We start from the raw sequence: 24,054 nt of genomic DNA on the forward strand, positions 1-24,054 counted from the left end.
ATACTTCCTAATGTCACGTTTGATGATTCAATATAATTGCTGAATCAATTAAGGTTCTCGCCTGATATTCTAGATACAAGTACTGTTAATATGTTCACTAATTTTTATTCCTCAAAGATTATTCCCAAAAAAAAAAAAAAAAGTTTCAAAAATGTACCAAATTCTCATCGCTAATTCAGAAATACCCTCATTTATAGCAAAATGGGAAAGAGAGTTAGGTAAAACGTTTACTAGGGAACAGACTGACCGAATTTTAAAAACTTCTCAATCCATTTCCAGTTCTACAAAAATACAAGAACTAAATTATAAACTAGGTACAAAACGCGAGAGCTTCTGAACAGAATAAATCCCAAGCAAAACCCAATATGCTGGCGATGTAAAAAAGAAACAGGGAATTTGTCACACATCTGCTTTAACTGTGATCAAATCAAGCCATTTTGGAAAAAAATAGAAAATCATAAACACTGTCTTCGATAACAATAATACTTTGACATTCGACCTAGTAATCTTTAACCCCTTAAGGTCCGAGCCATTTTTTGATTTTTCATTTTAGTTTTTCACTTCCCGCATTCCAAGAGCCATAACGTCTTTATTTTTCAGTCAATAGACCGGTGTGGGGGCTTATATATTGCGGGAGGAGTTGTAGTTTCTATTGGTAGCATTTAAAGTACCATATAATGTACTCGGAAACTGAAAAAAAATTATTTGTTGGCTGAAATAGGGAAAAACTGCATTTACTCCATTATTTTTTGGGTTCTGTTTTTACGTCTTTCACCGTGTGGTAAAAGCAACAACTTAACTTTATTCTGTGGCTCAATACGATTAAGTTGATACCAAATTTATAAATCGATTTTTTTTATATTTTACTACTTTAAAAAAACAAAAAACTTTTTGTTAAAAAAAGAAACCACATTCTGAGAGCCGTAACTTTTTTATTTTTCTGTGCATTGAGCGGTGTGAGGGCTTATTTTTTCCAGGACGAGCTGTAGTTTTTATTGGCACCATTTGTTGGTAAAAAATTTTGAGAGCGAAGGGGACTAAAAAAAAAAAAAATTGCGATTTTGGCGGTTTACAATTTTTATAGCCTTCACCGTGCGCCTTAAATAACACTATATTGTAATAGTTCAGACTTTTATGGACGCAGCGATACCAATTTTGTTTACTTGTTTTATTTTTTACATTACTTTAGAGTAAAAATGGGAAAAGGGGTTTTTTTTGAACTTTATTTTTTTTGCACTACTAAAAACTTTATATCACTTATTTTTACACATTTTATTAGTCCCCCTAGGGGACTTTAACCACCGATTGTTAGATCGCTGGTACAATACACTGCAAAACTAATGCATTGCAGTATATCGTCATTTTTACAAGCATCTGTTAAGCCCTGCCCCGTTAGAATGAACGGTACACTTTCCCCGACTTTCGAAATCAACAATGGTACTAGGCAGGGATGTCATCTCTCCCCCTCGCTTTTCATACTAGTGATGGAGACACTAAGACAAAAAATTACACAGACGCCTGAGACTCAAGGTATAGATGTAGGCCCACTTACCCATTCCACAGCTGCATTCACAGATGAGCTTCTACTTTTTATAACGAACCCCTCTAGAGCCTTTCCGAAACTTCTAGACATGTTTGAGGAATTTGGGAGAATATCACATTTTAAGATCAATTTTAAAAAGTCAGTAGCCCTTAAAGAGGCTCTGTCACCAGATTTTGCAGCCCCTATCTGCTATTGCAGCAGATAGGCGCTGCAATGTAGATTACAGTAACGTTTTTATTTTTAAAAAACGAGCATTTTTGGCCAAGTTATGACCATTTTCGTATTTATGCAAATGAGGCTTGCAAAAGTACAACTGGGCGTGTTGAAAAGTAAAAGTACAACTGGGCGTGTATTATGTGTCTTACATCTGGGCGTGTTTACTACTTTTACTAGCTGGGCATTCTGATGAGAAGTATCATCCACTTCTCTTCAGAACGCCCAGCTTCTGGCAGTGCAGATCTGTGACGTCACTCACAGGTCCTGCATCGTGTCGGCACCAGAGGCTACAGTTGATTCTGCAGCAGCATCAGAGTTTGCAGGTAAGTAGCTACATCGACTTACCTGCAAACGCCGATGCTGCTGCAGAATCATCTGTAGCCTCTGGTGCCGATGTGTCCCCGCTCGTCTGACACGATGCAGGACCTGTGAGTGACGACACAGCGTGATCTCTGGAGAACACGGCTGTGTCTGCACTGCCAGAAGCTGGGCGTTGTGAAGAGAAGTGGATGATACTTCTATACACAACGCCCAGCTAGTAAAAGTAGTAAACACGCCCCGATGTACGCACATAATACACGCCCAGTTGTACTTTTGCAAGCCTCATTTGCATAAATACGAAAATGGTCATAACTTGGCCAAAAATGCTCGTTTTTTATAAATAAAAACGTTACTGTAATCTACATTGCAGCGCCTATCTGCTGCAATAGCAGATAGGGGCTGCAAAATCTGGTGACAGAGCCTCTTTAATATAACTGTCTCCAGACGAATTATTACTAAACTTAAATCCTCAGTATCCTTTAAGTGGCCTTCAACAACGATCAAGTATTTAGGTGTAAACGTCCCCCCGACCCAAGTCAACTATAAGCCACTCTTGCACAAAATATCCACACAAATTTCTGAACTTAAGATCCCTTACGTTCCTCAGCTAGGGAGAAGGAATCTAATCAAGACATATATTTTACCACAAATACTATATATCCTTTCAACTGTTCCTATAAAGCCGTTGGCCTTTTTTAAACAAATAAACTCCCGTTTGGCAAGGTTTATATGGAACAATAAACGAGCTAGAATATCCTTCTCACAATGGAAACACAAACTGCAAGGTGGGTGCGCCTTTCCAGATGTGTCCACTTATTATCTAGCAAATCACTTAGTTAGATGGATCACTTTGGTGCGTACTCAAGATACAGCACCACATCTACAAATAGAAAGACATATGCTTGGAGAAGGTGGTCTTTATACTTATGGTCAGATATACACTCGCATCACCAGATTTATAGCTTGACACTCTTGGGCACTATTGCAGTACATCAGAAGCACCTCTCCCTCACACAAATACATAGAGGTGTAAAGGATCTGCCAGACACAGATTCTGTGTCGACGCCCGTGGGTGGTCGGTTTGCACCTGCTCCTATGTCTGTGAGACTGACTCCATCTTCCACCACTCAGGATGGCAGGCTTGGGAGTGGGAGAGCCTATCGCAGCCTGGCCAGACGGAGCTAGCTCCCGCCCACTGTCTATTTGTACCTGCCTGTCCTGTTCCTCCTTTGCCTGTGATTCTGCTCTGCTTGTTTCCTGTCTCTGCTGCTTGAACTACTGATGCTCTGCTTGTTATTGACCTTGGCTTACTGACCACTCTCCTGCTCAGCGTTTTGTACCTCGTGCACTCCTGGTTTGACTCGGCTCGTTCACGACTCTCGTTGCTCACGGTGTCTCCGTGGGCAGCTGCCCCGTTTCCCTGGCTTCTGTGTGCCCTTGTCTGTTTGTCTGTCGTGCACTTGCTGAGTGTAGGGACCGTCGCCCAGTTGTGCCACGTCGCCTGGGATAGGTCGTTGCAGGTAGTCAGGGACTGAGTGGCGGGTAGATTAGGGCTCACCTGTCTGTCTCCCTACCCAGTCATTACAGAGGTCCATCCATCTCCATTTCTGCCCATGAGTTTATTACCGGCTTATGTTCGAAAGAAACCTATATCCTTAACTTTTCCCTGGACTAATCTCCAGAACATATTTATTTCACCACATCTTAAAGATAAAATTCATTTATCTACATTGAATGCTATGTTACAAGATACATCTTCACAATCCTCCACTTTCCTACGTGAAATCTCCTTTAAATACTGGTGTGAAGGTTTTATTGCTCAACTGGCGGCTCCAATAAGGGATACCAACTGGCTTGAAAATTTCCTAATACTTCCCAAGGTTCCTAAAGATTTATTTCCTAATATCTATAAACAGCTGCTGATACAATCCGCTCCGCCTGCACCATGCTATTTGGCCGCATGGGAAAGGGAACTTGGTGTGCAATTCAGGCCATCAGAACTTCTTAAAATCCTTTTAAGTTCACATGGATTTTCTAGATATATAAAAATACAAGAGAATTCATTCAAAACATTGACCAGATGGTACAAGATGCCATATCAATTAAAGTTGATGGGTCTGTCAGAAGATGACAGCTGATGAAGGAGTAGTAGAGGCACAGGCTTCAATCCTTTTGGTCTGGAGTACAACAATACATTACCCAAATATGTGGGGGTGCATTTTCCTTGACTCCCGAATTAGTTTTGTTGTGGCTTCCCACTTTACAGTTTCAGCCCTCTAGACATAATTTACCCACAACATTAATTACGGCAGCGAGTCTGCTTGTTCCACTTAAATGGAGATCTGTCAACCACCCACTATGGCACAGTGGATTGATAAGATAAATCAGATCTCGAAATTGGAGGAGTTGGCCAGCTGGGAGACGGGAAGCCATGTCAAGTATATGAACTTATGCCAGCCTTGGGTTGTTTTCTGGAGGAATCGTAGACCATCCACTCTAGCTTAAATATTACCATATAGTAAGACTTCTGTTACACAGGTCCTCTAGAAACATGTTTATTGCTCATGTCTTTCATTGCTTATATCACTTTTCAATTGTAACTGGGTTCAGAATACAATTTGATGCTTATTACCACTCTTGTCACTATGTCCCCCCCTTTTTTGTATGATTGTCTAAAGTTTATGTGATTTGTATTTCAAGCTTTATGTACGAAGATTGTAACTCCTCTTTGCATTTTGGGCAAATGTGCCCCTGTTTATTTGATGTTGCAATTCTTATTTCAAATAAAAACATTTGATAAAAATAAAAAAAAATAAAAACTACAACCCGTCCCGCAAAAAACAAGCCCTTACACAACTTTTTTGACTGAAAAATAAAAAAAGTTATGGCTCCCAGAATGTGGTGACACAAAAAATTAATTTTATAAATAAGTGATTTTATTGCGCAAACGCTGCAAAACATAAAAAAAGCTATACATATGGTATCGTTGTAATCGTACTGACCAGCAGAATAAAGTTAAATGGTAATTTAAAGGCCCAGGGTGAACGCCATAGAAAAAAAAAAAAAAAAGAATAAAAAAACCATTGTCAGAATTGATGGTTTTTGGTCACCTTGCTTGCCAAAAAATGGAATCAAAAGTGATTAAAAAAATTGCATGTACCCAAAAATGGTACAGATTGTCCCGCAACAAATAAGCCCTCACGCAGCTCCGGTGGAGAAAAAATAAAGAAGTTCTGGCTCTCAGAATATGGCGATGCAAAATGTGCAGTGTTCCAAAAGAAGATAAGATTGGGCACCATTTATCAGTGCGACACTGGCTACATATCTGCGGATTATTATTTATTTACCCCATTATTATACCCTCTTATTATGCCCTGATGTTCTCCGCACAGATTACATATGCCCCCACCTTATATACTGAAATACCAGCAAAACGCCAAACAGAACTACTGCCAAGCTAAATCTGCGCTCCAAAAGCCAAATGCCACTCCCTCCCTTCTGAGCCCTGCAGCGTGCCCAAACAGCAGTTTATGTCCACAGATATGGCATCGCTATCGCCGGGAGAACCCGGTTAAAATTTTATGAGGTACTTTGTCTTCAGTGGCACAAACTGAGCATAACATATAGTGCACTAAAATGGCATATCAGTGGAAAATTGCAATTTTCACTCTGCACCATCCGCTGCACATTAACCCCTTCGCGCACCACGACTTAATAGCATGTCGTAGTGTGGGAGGTAATGTATGGAGCGGGCTCACGCGCTGAGCCCGCGCCATACACTGTGGGTGTGAGCTGTGTATTACAGCCGACACCCGGGACTAACAGACAGGAACAGTGATCGCGCTGTTGCAGGAGCCTGTAAAAATGACAATATACTGCAATACATTAGTATTGCAGTGTATTGTACCAGCTATCTACTGATTTGCTGGTTCAAGTCTCCTATGGGGACTAATAAAATGTATAAAAACAAAAGTAAATATTTATTACATTTTTTTCACTGATAATAAATTTTAAAGTCCCAAAAAAAACAACCCTTTTCAAATTTTTTCTCTAAAGTAAAAGTAAAAAAAAACAAAAACCACACAAAATTGGTATCGCTGTGTCTGTAAAAGTCCAAACTATTACAATATAACATTATTTAACTCGCACGGTGAACGCCGTGAAAAATAAAGAATATAAAACTGCAAAATCGCTGTTTTTTGGTCACCTTGGCTCTACCAAAAGAAAAGTGTTCAAAAAGTTGAATCTAACAAAAAATGGTACCAATAAAAACTACAGCTCGTTCCGCAAAAAAAAAAGGACCCCCACACCACTCTATTGACGGAAAAATAAAAAAGTTATGGCTCTTGGAAAGCGGGGAGGGAAAAAGAAAAAAATGGATCAGTCCAGAAAAGGTTAATTACTTTCTAATGAAAAAACATTTATGACCACATGTGGGGTATTGCCGTACTCGGGAAAAATTGCTTTACAAATGTTGGGGTGCTTTTTCCTCCTTTATCCTTTGTGAAATTCTAATAAAATCTGCAAAAGACCTGTGGGGGTCTAAATACTCACTATATCCCTAGATCGATTCCTTAAGTGGTGTCGTTTCCCAAATAGGGTCACCTTTGTGTGGTTTCCACTGTTTTGGTCGCTCAGGGGCTTTGCAAATTCTACCTGGCACCCGTAAACCATTTCAGCTAAATTTGAGCTCCAAAAGCCAAATAGCGCTCCTTCCCTTCTAAGCCCCGCTGTGGGTCCAAACAGAAGTTTATTACCACATATAGCGTATTTACGTAATCGGGAGAAATTGTTTTACAAATCTTGGGGTGCTTTCTCTCCTTTATCCTTGTAAAAATTATAAAGGTCTAGGTTCTTTCAGAAAAAAAGTAGATTTTAACCTTTACAGACTAATTCTAATGAATTCAGCAAAACAACTGTGGAGTCCAAATGCTAACTTTACCCCTAGAAAAATTCCTTGAGGGGTGTAGTTTCCAAAATGGGGTCACTTTGGGGGGAGGGGGGGTTCCATTGTTTTGGTCCCTCCAGTGCATTGCAAACGGGACACGGTACTAAAAACTATTCCAGCAAAATCAGAAATCCAAATGGTGCTCCTTCTCTTCTGAGCCCTGCTGTGGGTCCAAACAGCAGTTTATTACCACATATGGGTATTGCTATAATCAGGAGAAATTGGTTCACATATGTTGGGGTGTTTTTTCTCCTTTATTCCTTGTAAAAACGAAAAAAAACGAAAAAAAACAAAACATTTTTCCAGAAAAAAAAGTAGATTTTCATCTTCATAGACTAATTCAAATAAATTTAGCAAAAAAACTGTGGGTTCAAAATGCTAACTATACCCCTAGATAAATTCCTTAAAGGGTGTAGTTTCCAAAATGGAGTCACTTTTGGGGGGTCTTTACTGTTTTGGCACCACAAGACCTCTTCAAACCTGACATGGTGCCTAAAATATATTCTAAAAAAAGGAGGCCCCAAAATCCACTAGGTACACCTTTGCTTCTGAGGTATGTGTTTCAGTCCATTAGCACCCTAGGGCCACACGTATATTTCTAAGGGATAGATTGATATTTCTAAAAACTACAGAATCTGGGCAATAAATATTTTGTTGCATTTCTCAGGTAAAACCTTCTGTGGTACAGAAAAAAACATTTAAATTTCAAAAAATGCTAATTTTTGCACATTTTTCTCCAAATCTTGTTTCTTTTTTACAAATAAATATTGAATTTAATCGCCCAAATTTTTTCACTAACAAAGTACAATATGTCATGAGAAAACAATCTCACAATCACTTGGATAGGTAAAAGTATTCCGAAGTTATTACCACAAAAAGGGACACGTCAGATTTGAAAAATCGGCTTCGTCCTGAAGGCCAAAACAGGCTCAGTCCTGAAGAGCTTAATCTTGACATGTCCTTCCAGATCATAAACCCCAAATTCATCATTCCCCATCTTTTAAACGTGGCAAAACGTATAATTGCTAGACACTGGAGGGAAAGGGATACACCATCTGCTTAAGAATGGAAAGACGAGATCTGTTCTGTACAGTCATTCGAAAAAACTAAATGGTCAATTGAGCAAAATTTAGATAAATATCACATGATTTGGGATAGGTGGATAGACGCTCAGAGAGCCGATACTCTGTATAACTTGATGTGATGGAGGAGGTACACATCTCATTTTAAACTATCAAACCTAAAGCAATTTGGTGCCAGATATGTAATTTGTATAACCGGAAGAACCTGTAAACTTGTATGGAATTTATATATATTTCTTTCTAACTTACATATACTACAGCAAAAAAAAGTTAATTTTCTTTGTACCATGTTTAACTTGTACCCCTGACCCTCATCCCTTCCTTTCTGTACCCTTTACCCCCCACATTAGGTTTTAAAATAAATGTCAATAAAGAATTTACAAAAAAAGAAATCTTAATCTGTTTATTGTCCAGGTAATCTCAATATCATTGTAATTGATTGCATTATGAATGACACAGCAGACCACAAGGCAGTGATATACCATAAGCAATGCAGGACTGTGTAAACACCTCCACTCCCTGAAATATAGTTACCCAGTGACATGGGCATGCAGGAAGTCAGCAGGGGGTACACTGGTATGCTTCTTCTAATCTGTGCAGCCTGTCGCTTGGAATAAAAATTAATTGCAAATAATTTAAGAATTTTTTTTGAAAGTTCTATTCCAGCCATTTGATGTCACTACCTTGGGCACATATACTGTATATTATTTATGAGAATTGCTAGAGGTCCGGTTGGATAGGTTGAGGCTCATCTGTAAGTGAGAGAAACTATTCCTGCATCTTATATTGGTCCCTGTGCTCTAAGCTTTCCCTGATCTCAGTGCTGGCCCACAATTATTTCAACAAACCTTTGTTTCTGCAATCTTGTTTCCTTTCACTGTATCCCAGATAGACAACACATGGTCATTGCAGTCATCCACAACACCAAGGTATAGGCCAAAGTCCTGTGAAAACATTAGATTGGTTACATCATAGGACGTTTGGCATAAGAAAGAACGCAAAAGCAACAGTAGGGGCTCATTCAGACGAGCATAAAACTTGTCCGTGTAATGTGCATGAAAATCACGCACAGCACACTGGCACCCATTAATTTCAATGGGGCCATTCACACACACATGAAGTCAATGGGTTCGTGAAATTCACGCACAGCACATGGATGCACATTCGTGTGCTGTGCGTAATTTGAACATCAATTCCATTGAAAAAAATAAAATAAAAATGTGCTTTGCGAGTGCGTGAAAAACACATGCCACTCGCAAAGCACAGATGCAATAACGCAAAGAACATGGACGGGATTTACGCGGGTATTTTACGCACGTAAATCTGGCACGCTCATGTGAATGTAGCCTAAATGAATAAAAATAAAAATGGAAACACAACACTAGATGGCTTTCTACAATTAAAGGTTCTTGATCTAGTTGTCTATTGGCGTTTTTTGTAAACTGGCACAACAATCCCCCCTTATTCTCCCCATAAAATCTCCCCTTGATTTAGGGAACAGAAGAAGGTAATTCTGAATTCCATAAAACCTGTGAAACATTTTGTGAATTTAAAGGAAGCGACTGCTGAATGTGAAGACTTGCCTGAGAGGAGAAGGCAAGGTAACCGACACCTCTTTCAAAGAAGCCCAAACCAATCTGATGTACTATCTGAAGTGATGATGAATCCCATATAAACACCATGGGCTGCAAAGAGAAAAGTATATAAATGTTATAAATATGTCAAACTAGTCTTCTTATATTGATTACATGTTAAGGCATCTAAGTGTGATATCAATGATTTAACGGTATAGCTACACACAGTAGTTACTATGGAATAAGACTGTACTCAACATTTCACATTGGGACATTGGGGTTCGGGTTCAGCGAAGAAGGTGGCTGCCTAGGGCACCAGTGGGGGAGGGGAATGAGCGCCAACCAGCTCTGAATGGGGGAACGAAAAATGAGGAGTATGTATTATATATAAGATCTAGGGACTTGTGAGACAGAGAGGCAACAGTTGGCAAACAAATGATTGTGCATCCGACCGCTATAATGGTGACTTCAGGGGCAAGGGATGCCGGGGGACCACCCCTGCCTTGGGCACCAAGAGACCAAGAGTCCGATAGTAACTGTGCAAATAAATAGTTTTACAATAGTATGAGTTATTTAATGTGGTTTTCTCTATTTATATTCACAGCCACTTCACAATTCTGCTGGTTTCCCATGGAAACAGACAGCAATTTAGCTCCACTGTCAGACAGGTGATGTAACAGCTTAGATCTGCCTAATTTTCATGTGAGTCCCCACAAGCACCTCTCTCTGGTAACAGAACACAAGCAGTACTTGAATGGAAAGGAAAACTCAAAATCAGCACAACTACATACAATGTTACTGAACATTTTATGTCGATTTTAACAGTGTAATGTTGTAAAATGTTTAAAAAAAAATAAATAAATGATGCGGTTTTTAAAAAGAGGTCATGTGATCTCTAAAAAGAGATTCTGGCCCCAGTGGAGTAAACAACGTCATTTTTCAATCTCACTCATGAAATAGTACAATTATTATTAGTCAAATTTTTTCCTACCATAACAAACAATGGTTTGTTTAAGGCCAGCATTACACAGTATGACACTCAAAACATTTAAAGAATCCTCTATAGCAGAGTGTTTGTATGTGTGCTATTAGGCCGGGTACAAACGGTGTGAATTTGTTGTGTTTTCAACATGCCATTTTTGTTCGGGTAGATAAATTCCAATGTCTCTCAATAGGAACTCATCAACCAAAACAAAAAACGCATGTTAAAAAACAAAGAGTGAACCCAGCTTAACGGTGTGCTCCCTGGACAGTATAGATTCCACTTGACAAATTTTTTCCCACACCAGTAAACTTTCCCTACAACACCTCAGTTGGAAGATGCAGTCATGTGACAGCGAAACTTCCCTCATACTAGTAAAGACAAAAAGGGGGTCGTCCCATCACGATAACCATTTTTCTAAATGCAGACCTGTTGGTAAACCGCTAACTTCTGAAGATATCGGCTGTTATCGCTGGGGTAAACTGCAGAGGCCATTGCAGGGAAAATGTATTATATTGTGCCCATTTAAATAAATAATACATGATCAGGCCATTCAATAAATACATGACTGCTCTTTACAGCCGCTCTGATCTGACTGATGCCCCTTCAGGGTCTCAACAATAAAAAACTATGTAATAATTGAAGTTTTTCTTTAACAAATATTACCGTTTCGTTTAATTGTGAGGGTATGTTCACACGCATAACAAAAAAAGTCTGAAAATACGGAGCTGTTTTCAAGGGAATACAGCTCCTGATTTTCAGAAGTTTTTTGAGCAACTCGCGTTTTTCGCAGCGTTTTTTTACGAACGTTTTTAGAGCCGTTTTCAATAGAGCCTATGAAAAACGGCTCCAAAAACGTCCCAAGAAGTGTCCTGCACTTCTTTGACACGGGCGTCTTTTTATGCGCCGTCTTTTGACAGGGATGAATAAAATGACACCTCGTGGGAACAGAACATCGTAAAACCCATTGCAAGCAATGGGCAGATGTTTGTAGGCGTAATGGAGCCGTTTTTCAGGTGTAATTCGAGGCGTAAAACGCCCGAATTACATCTGAAAACAGCGCGTGTGAACATACCCTAATCGAAATGCAAGAGGAACGTTCTAGAGTTGAAGTTAATATTGGCTTATAGATAACTGCAACATTTCCCTATTAGCCAAATTGCTCCATTTTACAAGAATGAGGGATTTGGCTAAAAGCGGAGAGAGTGTGAGGGAAAATTCTGACTTTTGTTATGAAATGACAAGATGGCCATACAAGGAAAAATACTAAGACAATTGATTGTAACCAGTAGAGGGCAGAAAGTAAATAAAGAGATAAATACTATACAGTAGTTGTGTCCTATTGTTCCCAGAACTGTCCTGTACTTTATTAATGAAATATATTAACTTAAGCCCAGGAGACGATGATACAGGAAGAGAGGAAGCACTTCATGCCCTGTAGATGCTCCATCACAATCAATGTTCTATCTGTACCCTCTAAAAAGAGCTTCAGCTTTCGGACACTTTCACTTGGCAGCATTTTGGTTAGTAATATTTATCAGTATTTGGAAGCCAAAACCAGGAGTGGAACATAAACGGAGAAGTATAGGGCCGGATTCACCCGAGCGTGTGCGTTTTGCACGCGCAAAAAACGCAGCGTTTTGCGCACGCAAAAAAACGCAGCGTTTTGCGCGCGCAAAAAAACGCAGCGTTTTGCGCGCGAAAAAAAAACGCAGCGTTTTGCGCGCGCAAAAGGTCCGTGTGTCATCAGCATATGGTGCGCGGCTGCGTGATTTTCGCGCAGCCGGCATCATAATGACTCTGTTTTTATGTTTACAAACAGAAAAGCACGTGGTGCTTTTCTGTTTTCATTCATAGTTTTGACTACTTCCGTGCTTCCGTGTGGCGTGCGTGATTTTCACGCACCCATTGACTTCAATTGGTGCGTGATGCGTTAAAAACGCACAAATATAGGACAGGTCGTGAGTTTTACGCAGCGTATGTCATACGCTGCGTGAAAATCACGGACTGTCTGAACGGCCCCATTGACTAACATAAGTCCGTGCGACGCACGTGAAACTCATGCGCGTAGCACGGACGTATTATACGTTGGTCTGAAGAAGTCCTAATATATATATATTTGGATCTTTTCCCTGTTTTGCACTCATTCTTGGTTTTGGCTCAAAAATACTGCCGAGTGAAAGTGGCCTTAAACTTGTGTTGATTATGTGCACCTATTTCTATTCCAAACAAATGGGATGCCTAGAAATGTATGCATGCGCTCCTCACCTTACCATCCTTGTCCACTCCAGCTGTTTGTCCAGAGGCCACTCTCACTCCATCAGGATGGACAGCTAGACTACGTGAGCAGCAATGTTGGAGAGAGGAAAGGATAGGTTTGAAAAGTTATGTACATTCCTTTTAATTATGAAAAATAACCTCAAAAGTTGTTGTCTGCTTTGGACAGTCCCTTCTTGCTACAGGTGTCCTCCAAAAATAAGTTGATCATGATCAGAGGGTGTTCAGTTGCTTGGATCTCCAGTCAGCTGCATTCTGGAGGGGAACATGGCCGTTAGTGGACAGTCACACACAGCAGATTGTGTTGCAAAAATGTCTGCGACTGAAAATCAGTTCCATTCATCTGAATGGAACTTGCAGAAATCCATGCACTTGCTGCCGAAACAGCCGCATTCAGATAACTGGAACGGATTTTCAGTCACAGAAATTTCTGTAGCAAAATCTCTGACTGTGCCACCACAGGGGAAATTAAGCATTACATGGTGCTCATTGAAATCAATGGGCAATCCGTGTACGGTACAGAAAGGCCGGGTACTCCTGGCTACTTGATGGAAGTCCCAAATGAGGGATTCTAATCTCAGAATACCCTAATAGAGTGTTTGAGAATAGGTTTTTTAAACCAGAGGAAGTTAGCAAATATGGATGGCATTGGAGAGTAGCAAATTGATTCAAATATTTTGCTGATTGCCAGTTTCATGAAATGCAATAGGGAAATCATTCAGTCTATAATTCCCTCAAACTTGCCTAGCAAATCAAATCATGTAAAAAAAATTCACTCGTTAGATTCAGTTTGCACAATACATTGATCTATTGTGTTATTATTCTTAAGATGCCCATACACTAATGTGTATGGGCATCTTAAGAATAATAATACAATAGATCAAAACTTGGCCAAGCCTGCCAATTTCAGCCGAGGATCTAACGTGTACGGAAGCCCCCTGACACACCAAATGGCAGATGTTGGGGTAAAGAATTGGATTTCAACATGCCTGTTACTTTGTTCCCACAGAAGATAAGCACTGTTGTCTGATAGCGATTGAAATAATCATACATGCTTGGCCGGACCGAGTGTGTATGTTCATGGTGGAGTTGGAAGGAATCACTTATTTGGCCAACATTTAATTCATGTGTACGTCCATATTTAGGCCTTATTCACACGGCCGTGTTCGGTCCGTGACACACGGACCGTATGTCGGCCATATTTTCCAGACCGACCACAGTTCAGGGAGCATCACAGTTATTTATGACGCTAAAGTCCCTGCCTCCCACAGGAATACTGTCCCATACGGAAAACGTGCTTACTGTACGGGACAATAGTTCCCCGGAGAGGCAGGGACTCCTAGCATCATAGATAACTATGATGCTAGAAACTCACCTCCCTGAACTGTGGTCGGTCCAGGTAATACGGCCGACATACAGTCAGTATATCACGGACCGAACACTTCCGTGTGAACCCGCCCTTAAGTTGAGTTGTGTTTCCCTGGTGTCCTAGGGCCATGTTGCCCAGAGGTAAACATTTTCTAGATTACGCTGCATTTTTTTTTCAAAACAAGGCATGTCTAATGTGCGGCATGTTTCCCTTTGTTTACTTTAGTACAGTACTTCAATCACAAACTCCCATTGAAACTTTTTTTTCCACAGATAATGGTAGTCCTATAGTTGGGGTGACAGCATATGGAATTGACCCAAACAGAAAATGGCTAAAATGCCATGTAAAATTTTAAATGAATCTACTGATAATACGATCTTATTATCTGACTTACCAGCGAATACAGTCCGTGTGCCGTAAAAAGTGGCGCTGAGTTCCACGGTTTACATCACAGATGACTATGACACATGCAGTAAAGTATATAACTTCTCCAGACTGCAACATACGTAGATTACATCTGGAATCGCGGCCACGACAACCATAACTAAAGGTAGATAAAGGGTTAAGGAAATCTCCTTGGTCAAAATTTGTTGAAAATAAAGTGAAGGGACTGCCTAAGTTTCAGGTACTGAAAGTACCATGCCGTTCTATGCCATAGAATATACAGTACTATGAAAATTCAATTTGATTTTTTAAATTAAAAAAAATGGCATATTTTACCATATGTTAGTTTTTGTTTTCTCAAATGCTGCGCCTAAATGATTACTCAATTGAAATGAATAGAAGTCCCCATGTACACATAGCGGATTTGTTGTAGATTTTCTGTCAAGACTGTTGTAGGAAAATGGATGGGATTGAAAAAATCTCATCCACGTACTGCTGAACATTTTCCGCATGGAAATCAGAGCATGCTGTAGATTTTCAAATCTGCAGCATGTTCATTCTGTCGTGGATATTCACAGTGGATTTCACCCTTTTCAATGTAGAAGGGGCGAAATCCGCCGCAAAACCCACACGTAACACGGCCATATTTTGCTATAGAAACACTACAGAAAATGAGCAACAAATCCGCGTCTTATGTGGGTACCCTGAGGCCAAATGTACACGATGCGTATTATGTGTGGATTTGCTGCATGTATTTTCATTCGGCAAATCCGCAGTGTAATACAGTACCAGCAAAGTAAATGAGATCCCTAGAAATCTCATCTACACATTGTGGTTTTTTTCTGACCGTAAATTGACCTGAAGTGTGCATTTTAAAATCTGCAGCATGTCAATTTATGTTGCATTTCCACTTGTGAACTGTATTGGACTAGTTTTAAAAAACAAAAAACACACACAAAAACAGACCTATTACCGCATCAAAATCTAAAAAAAGACACACCCAAAAACACACTATAAGGGTATGTTCACACGGCCTATTTTCAGATATTTTTCAGGCCGTAAACGTACCGAAAAATGGCTGAAGATACGGGGGCTGAATGCCTCCAAACATCTGCCCAAAAACGGCGTTCCGTTAACACGGGGCATTTTTTACGTGCCATTTTTACAAATGGCACGTAAAAAAACGCCCCATAAAAAAAGAAGTGCATGTCACTTCTTGAGCCGTTTTGCATTGTCTCAATAGAAAAACCGCTACAAAAACGGCTTTAAAATATGCATAAAAAACCGCTTGATGCATAAAAAACGGCTGAAAATCAGGGGATGTTTTTCCTTGAAAACAGCTCCGTATTTTACAGCCGCATACCCTTGGGTGCAGATTTTACCTGCGGAACTACCTGCGTATATCTGTGGTTTTGATGCGGATTTTCTGCACCAAATTCCACAACGTGTGCATTCAGCCTTAGACCTCCTCCACATGGGATGGAATTGCTGTGGAATTTCCAGCCAGAATTTACGTGAAGAAATTGTGCAGCGTATTTCAGTAGCAGCAAATTGGAGGACATCTGAACAAATGTCATCCACATAAGGTGGAAAAAGTCTGCAGAAAACACGTGCGAAAATTGACCTGCAGTGCACATTCCCAATCTGCAGAATGTCAATTTATCTTGCGCACAGAAATTCTACAGCATTTCTGTCCAGTGTATTGTGCAATCCTAGCTCACAGGGTATGTATGTGGGCTGTCATGAAGGAGGGAGGAGAGGGCAGGGTAAAAAGTTTGTGTATACTTTAAAGGCTATGTACACCTTTGGAGGGCAGTTTTTTTTTTTTCAATTAATTAAAAGGTCAGGTCGGTGTGATTAGTGCAACTTTCTAAATAGCTTTTATTAAAAAATATTTTTACTTTTTGAGATCCAGCTGCTCTGTATTCTCTATACAGAGCAGCTGTATCTTTCGCCATGACCTGAATCCGTCAGTCCCGTGGACCTGATGGATTCAGTGTGAGTGGGTCCTGCGCGTCTCAGACACGCAGTACCCGCTGTCACTGAACCGGTCAGTCCCGTGGACGGGTGCAGAATTTAGCGCTACATACAGATGCTCTGTATAGAGAATACAGAGCAGCTGTATCTCAAAAAGTAAAACACATTTCTAATAAAAACTATTTAGAAAGTTGCAATCAATCACACTGACTAACGTTTTATTTTTATTTTTAAATCTTTCACATTTTACATATACTTTAACGTGGTGATTAAGGACTTCTCAGCTCCAAAATGGCTGACACTAGTTACAAGTGTCTTATTTCAGTTAGAAGAGCAACTCTGGAGCACAAACCCCTGAAAAGAAAAGAGGCGCATTCAATTGTTATTATTTAGACAGAGACCCCGTTTAAGGATACACCCACTCTAACTGCAGCTTCTCACAGGGAAGTTCAGGCTTCTGGTCATCATGGTTTTTTATGCAGGAAGGTATATACATTGTAATTGGTCGACCACGGAGAAAAACCTTAACACTCATTCCATCTATGTGGAAACAGAGGACACGAATGATACAAAATAACGTGGACTCAATATTCAATTATGCAAAGGCTTATTATAAACATGACAACAATATGAAGAATGAGTGCCGTGCATTTTTCTCTTCATCTTGTTGTTATATTGGGAGTTGACACTTTGCACGCACAGAGCACAGCCCGATTGGCAGCTATAGAACCACAGATCCCAGCAGCGCAGTAATCCGCAATTATTGCCACGGTGTGGTGTAGTGGCAACCGTAAATTCTCTTGTGGTTGGATGTATTATAAACATGCACTCCGCACCAGGGTATTGCTGGAGATGGCAATATGGTTAAAATAATAAAAAAACATAGGCAGCAAATAATGGAGTGATTTATAATATTTAAATATAATGTTCCTCAGAATTCATAACTTATACTGGGCACCATTTAAAGAGAAATAATATTTATACACAATATAAGACAACCCCCCTCCTTGAACTGGAGGATTTTGCTAGAAATAATAAGCATTAAATAATTTTTTTTTATGTTAGATTTATCTTTGCCTCTGTATGTAAAAAAATAAAATATTGTATAAATGTTTTTGCCGCGACAAATTACTGTATACGTTTTTTGTGGTGACAAATTTAGTAGCAGGCTATACTATTCACTACCTTAAAAAAAACTATATCCAGTCAAAAACCAGTTAAACGTATGCCAAAGGACATTGTTTGCCCCCAAAAAATTGGATTGTAATCTTACAGTATACATTTGTACAATATATAACACTCATGCGAACTGAGCTTTTCTAAAACAATCACTTCTAACCTACGGGAAATGTGCTTTGTCATAACAAAAATGCTGAATATGAGAGAGGAATATCTTTACAAACATTAAATACTTACCTACGTTATAATTTCCCCGTTTTGACCCAGAGGAACCTGGAAGATATTTATGTGACTAATTAAAGACAAGATATAAAAAAGCGCAAAAACAAGCGAACATATAAATAAAAAACAGGACGAGAGCACACGGAGCATTATATTTTTATGCTGTGTGTATCATGAACAGTCACACTAGGAAGGTGGACCAAGAATCTTAGAGGTTATTCACATGAACGGCATAATCGGTAGAGTGACGGATGTTTTTTGAACGACCGTCACAAGGCTGCTGTTATGGAAATGCAAGTTTGAGCGATTCTCCAAAGGCGGCTGGAGTCCACCAAGAGAGATGGTGCACATAAAACCGCAACCTTAAATCCAAAACCACTTTGAGTCTAAGGCTACTCTAAGGTGTTCGACAGAGCCAACCGCAAAGTGGGATGGTCTTTGCTGCTTAGAACCCAGGTTGTCTTAAGGTATGTTCACACGCAGTGGTTTCAGACGTAATTCGGGCGTTTTACGCCTCGATTTACGCCTGAAAAAATGCCCCTAATACGCCTACAAACATCTGCCCATTGCTTTCAATGGGAATTACGATGTTCTGTTCCCACGAGCCTTTATTTTACGCTTCGCTGTCAAAAAACAGAGCGTAAAAAGACGCTCCATAAAAAGTAGCATGTCACTTCTTGAGGTGTTTTTGGAGCCGATTTTCCATTGAACTTATGAAAAACGCCTCAAAAAACGCCTCAAAAATCGTCTGAAAAGAAGCTCCAAATTTCATTCTCAGCTTCAAAAACGCCTGAAAATCAGAGGCTGTTTTCTCTGAAATCAGCTCCGTATTTTTCAGACGTTTTTTGTTAAGCGTGTGAACATACCCTTAGAGTAAAGTGTTGGATTAGAGGTGTAATGCAGGCAACCCTGAGCTGGAAACCAGACAGCCAGAGGGTTAACAGAAAGTCCAATACTAGAGCAAGGGGTAATTAGGCAAAGCAAAGGTCAGAACCAACCGGGAGCAGATAAACAGAATTGGTAAGCAGAGGCTAAATGAGAGACAAGCCAAGGTCAGTATTCACGAGGGTCAGAAGTGCAGGAAATACCAGGAGCTTGATCAGAACACCAGAAGATAGGAGAATCACAAGCAAGGGAGAGGTGGAAGAAGGTGGGATTAAATACTAATCCACACCTGACAGGAAGAAGGACAGACAAAAGAGATAAGATAAAGGTAAAAACAGACACGCCCAGAAGCCAGAACCATAGTCATGGTAATCTTAAGGGAACAGGCGTTTCCCAACAGCTGCATTAAAATAAATGTTCTATGGGGCTATACACACGGCCGTTATTTTAACGGACATGTCCTATTTTGGCCCATCTTCACAGATCCCTTAATAGACTCAATGAGGGATCTGTGAAATCGGGTCCCGCACGGATGCAAATCAGCAGTGAAAAAGGCAATTTTTCACGGCCGATTTGACACACGTTCATATTAATAAGCCCTTAGAATTACTCCTGTTGAGAAGTAACAGCATGTTGAAACGCAAACTTTTTTTTATTTGCTTTTCAGGATTTCCTTTTTTCACAAATTATCATTACCAAGGCGCAAAGCTCCAAAGCTGGAGCATGCTGCAATATCTAAACAATGCTCTAAAATCAAAACAAAACCACAATGGTAGAAAGCAGTATATGAATGGAAATTCCGAAATACCCATATATTAATACTGCACATCTGGCCACGGGAGTAATAAACATAAATGCCTTATGTAAACCCAACCTTAACCCCTTAATGACCGGGCCTGACCAGCTCAATTTTTCTGATTTTGCTTCTCTGCGTTTCAGCAGCCATAACTTTTTTATTTTTTCATTGACGTGGCTGTATGAGGACTTGTTTTATTCGAGAGAAATAGTATTTTTTTTCCCCCAAAATTTTTTTACAGCATGAATATAGGAAAAAGTGGTTCTCGGTATAGGTTTTTTTTTTTATTTTTTATCCCGTTGACGTTTCACGCTAAATAACCCATTAAATTAATTCTTCAGGTTATTACGGTCGTATAGATACCTAATATGTGTAGGTTTTTTGTTTTTATTTAGCGTAGGGGCAATAAAATTTATTTTATGCAAAATAGATTTTTTTTTTGTTTTGTTTTGTTACTTTTTTTTTTTTTAATCCCATCAAGGGATAACTTTATTTGTAACTTTGTTTTTTTACTTGTAATGTATTAGCATACTCATGTATGCTAATACATTACACTGTGTCACTATGAAACAGGCTGCTGATCCGGCAGCACAGTGTGCCCGAACAGCAGGCACATGGAACAGACAGCCCTGGGGTCCTTTGTAGGTCCCCAGGGCTGACTGCAGAGGGATTCCCCGGTGTTTGATTGCATCACCGGAATCCCGGTGATGTAATCAAAGAGGGGACTTCCCTTTGATCATACCACGGTCACGGACCGCGGTAATCAAAGGGTTAAACAGCTGGGGTCCGAATGTTTGCCGACCCCAGCTGTGTTCAGGAGGCTGCTCTAAGATCAGTTAAGGTAAGTTACAGCGCCTGCTTAGAGGATGAGCGCTCATCAGCCTCTCCTACAGCGACGCCAAAAGACGTCCCTGTAGACCAGGGGTCTCAAACTCGGCCGGGTAAGTGGGCCGCATATAGAAAAAATGGGAATTTGACGGGCCGTATTACTTTCAAATTTGATACAATACAAAATTATTGTTAATCAATTAGTTATTTGAACTACTATAACACTATATTACTATAATACTACATTACTATAATAATACCGCTAGGTTTAAAATTTGAGATATTTCTCCACGTGCTTATTTCAACAATCCAGCTTTCCAGTTTAAGTGTCGCTAAATGCAGATGCTGCCGCAGCGCCCTCCGCAGATACTGCCACAGCGCGCTCCGCAGATGCTGCCGCAGCGCCCTCCGGGGCTTGCACAGAGCTGGAGTCCCCGGAGCAGAGCCGCTTCGGACACTCTGCCTGGGATTCTAGCTCTGCTCCTGACATCACTGTCCATATATGGACAGAGATGTCAGGGGCAACCCCAGAGCTGGAGTCCCGGGCAGAGCGCTAGTAGGCTCTTACTGGGACTCCAGCTGTGCTCCTGACATCACTGAGACTCCTGCTCTGGGGAAGCCCCTGACATCATTGTCGATGTATGGACAGCGATGTCAGAGGCTTCCCCAGAGTCCCGGAGCAGAGCCGATACTAGCGCTCTGCCCGGGACTCCGCTCTGGGGAAGCCTCAGACATCGCTGTTCATATGTGGACAGCGATGTCAGGGAATTCCACAGAGTCCAGGAGCAGAGCCGATACTAGCTCTCTGCCCGGGACTCCGCTCTGGGGAAGACCCCAACACTGTCCATATATGGGCAGCTATGTCAGGGAATTCTGCAGCGTCCCGGAGCAGAGCGGATACTAGCGCTCTGCCCGGGACTCTGGCTCTGGGGAAGCCCCAGACATCGCTGTTCATATGTGGACAGCGATGTCAGGGAATTCCAGAGTCTCGGAGCAGAGCCGATACTAGCGGCTGTGTCCCGCGGGCCGCAGATGACAGCCCCAGGGGCCGCATGCTTGAGACCCCTGCTGTAGACTAAGCACCTGCACCGCCTGACGTCAAAAGACAGTGGGCGGTCGGGAAGGTGTTAATCTACACTTTGAGATCTGTAAGGCCCCATGCACACAACCATGCCCGTAATCACAGTCCATTATTACGGGCACGGCCGGCGAATGACAGACACCCGCATTTGCGGGCTGTGCTCCCATTATAAAGTATGGGAGCACGGTCCATAAAAAGCAAAAAAAAGGACATGTCCTATCTTTTGCGGAGCCTTTCTACGGCACGGACAAGGGCTACTAAATCTAAACGTCCAAAATGGTAGCATTATAAGACAAGTTGCTAATAGTATTTGTGTGTGTACCGTAGGTTAATGTATATGAATTAGTGATCATGAGGTCAGACATTGTATGGTCAAGGGAGATAGTAGTCTTTCGTGTACCAGCCGCTAGGCTCCAGCATTTCAGCAATGAAAGCGGAGATTAGTATCCTGCAAAATTCACCCTTTGTACAGTACTAGAGTCCAGTGGCCGATATACAGATCTGTCATTATAATAGCGATTTAACTATTGTACTTGCGGGAATCAGTTTTAGCCTTCACTGCTGTTAAAATATCTCATGGTATTTTGAAACGAGTGTGAACAGAACCATATTTAGAGAATGTGGACGTGACTACCAAAGTAATTTAAACAGGCTGCAACTTTTAAAGCAGATTTTTAAAGTCAGTGATACAATTACATACGAAAGCAAACATCTTATTGCTTGCCATGAACAACACTACTACTCGTACCATCATGACATATTTCCTTTTACTGTCATACACTTACCACTGAAAAGATTGGAAGAGGAGACAACTTTCCTCTCTAGTTTCTTACTCTTCTCTTTTGCTTCTCTGACCAGTTTATCAGAAGAGCTGTTCCTCCGTAACCTTCAAAAACAAGCACATTTATGGTATTCCAGTTCTAAGCACAGATGAAAAGTTATGTAAGATTGTCCTGTATGTAATTTCACCAGTTTTTGTATTCTTCTAGAAATAAGCAAGACTTGCAATATTACCTATAGTTGCGCTGTTTCCATAAGGCATCATGTCGTACGCACCTATATTAGTCAATGGGGCAGTGCAGACAGTGCGTGAATTTTGCGCAGCGCGAGTGCGTTGCGTAAAACTCACGACATGTCCTATCTTTGTGCGCTGTTCGCGCATCACGCACCCATTGAAGTCAATGGGTGCGTGAAAACCATGCATGCCGCACGGAAGCACTTCCGTGCGAACTGCGTGATTCGCGCAACAGCTGTCAAACTCTGAATGTAAACAGAAAAGCACCACGTGCTTTTCCGTTTACAAACATCCAAACGGAATGTCATAATGATCATACACTGATGACACACGGAGCTGTTAAGTGCCTTTTGCACACGCAAAACGCACACGCTCGTGTAAATCAGGCCTAAGGAGAAGCAACCCTCTGCTGAAAGGCTGCTTGATAGACTTCCAACGGGCTGCGCTGCTTCCTTCCTAGGGCTTGTCCACACATAGCGGAATTGCTGCGTATTTTGCGTCCAAGTTTGCAGATGGAAAATATGCAGCAGAATACAGTAGACGCAAAGTGGGTGAGATTTAAGAAATCTCATCGACAAGCAGAGCAAAAATCACCTGCGGTGCGGATTTTTTGTACCGCAGCATGTCAATTCCTGCTACGGAAAGTGGACACAATTGCTGCATTTTTCAGACGAGATATCCCAATTTACCAGCATTGAGAAAAACGCAGCACAAACAGCACCATTTTTGCAAGTAAAAAACACAGGAAATGGTGCCGTTTTTCTACAGCGGAATTTCTGCTGGTTTCCGTGAAAATCGTTACGTGCGGACAAGCCCTTAGTTTTGCTAACTATATATTTTATTTGGGTCAATATAAGCAGGCAACTAAACTGAATATGGACAGAAACAGAAGGGTGTAAATTGACACACTAAAACGCCTTCCATAGTGTCAGTGAGGGGCCAGAAAATAGTTTATGAAATATGCCCTTATCTTCGTCTCGCTGAGACTGCTTACCATAGTCACGTTAGGGCTTTTGACCTATGACCCCCTATTTATCGCTTCAAGTGGGGCAATAGTGCCCACTAGGCCTATCCAATTGACAATCTTCTAAAGCAAGCAATACACATTAATAAAATTGCAATTTAAAAGGTGTCATATTAATATATAGAAGTAATAATGAGTGACTGACTGCCAGGCACTACTGGTATTATTTATCTGAGGTAGGAACAATAGAACTGGCTAGTAATTTAAGCTTTGTGGATTAAAATCCAATTCAAGGAGGTGTAGGCCACTTTCACACGGCAATATTTGTCAGTATTTTGAAGCCAAAACCAGAAGTTAGACAAACATAGAAAAGTAAAATTGCAAGAATTGTACCGTATTTTGGACTCACTG

General features: G+C 40.7%; 1 protein-coding gene across 2 annotated transcripts in view; it reads right to left on the reverse strand.

The window, feature by feature from the left end:
* Positions 1 to 24,054, reverse strand: part of EML3 (EMAP like 3) — a 100,526-nt gene that overhangs the window by 45,005 nt on the left and 31,467 nt on the right. For both annotated transcript variants that reach the window (XM_075837316.1, XM_075837317.1), the window contains exons 5-11: positions 22,450 to 22,550; positions 18,090 to 18,125; positions 17,090 to 17,213; positions 14,707 to 14,856; positions 12,935 to 13,004; positions 9,694 to 9,795; positions 8,959 to 9,054 (exon numbers count right to left, since the gene is read on the reverse strand). In XM_075837316.1, coding sequence (XP_075693431.1) covers positions 8,959 to 9,054; positions 9,694 to 9,795; positions 12,935 to 13,004; positions 14,707 to 14,856; positions 17,090 to 17,213; positions 18,090 to 18,125; positions 22,450 to 22,550 — 679 coding nt within the window. The remainder of the gene's footprint in view (positions 1 to 8,958; positions 9,055 to 9,693; positions 9,796 to 12,934; positions 13,005 to 14,706; positions 14,857 to 17,089; positions 17,214 to 18,089; positions 18,126 to 22,449; positions 22,551 to 24,054) is intronic.

The sequence above is a fragment of the Rhinoderma darwinii genome, chromosome 9 (assembly GCF_050947455.1).
Source record: "Rhinoderma darwinii isolate aRhiDar2 chromosome 9, aRhiDar2.hap1, whole genome shotgun sequence".
NCBI classification, from domain to species: domain Eukaryota; kingdom Metazoa; phylum Chordata; class Amphibia; order Anura; family Rhinodermatidae; genus Rhinoderma; species Rhinoderma darwinii.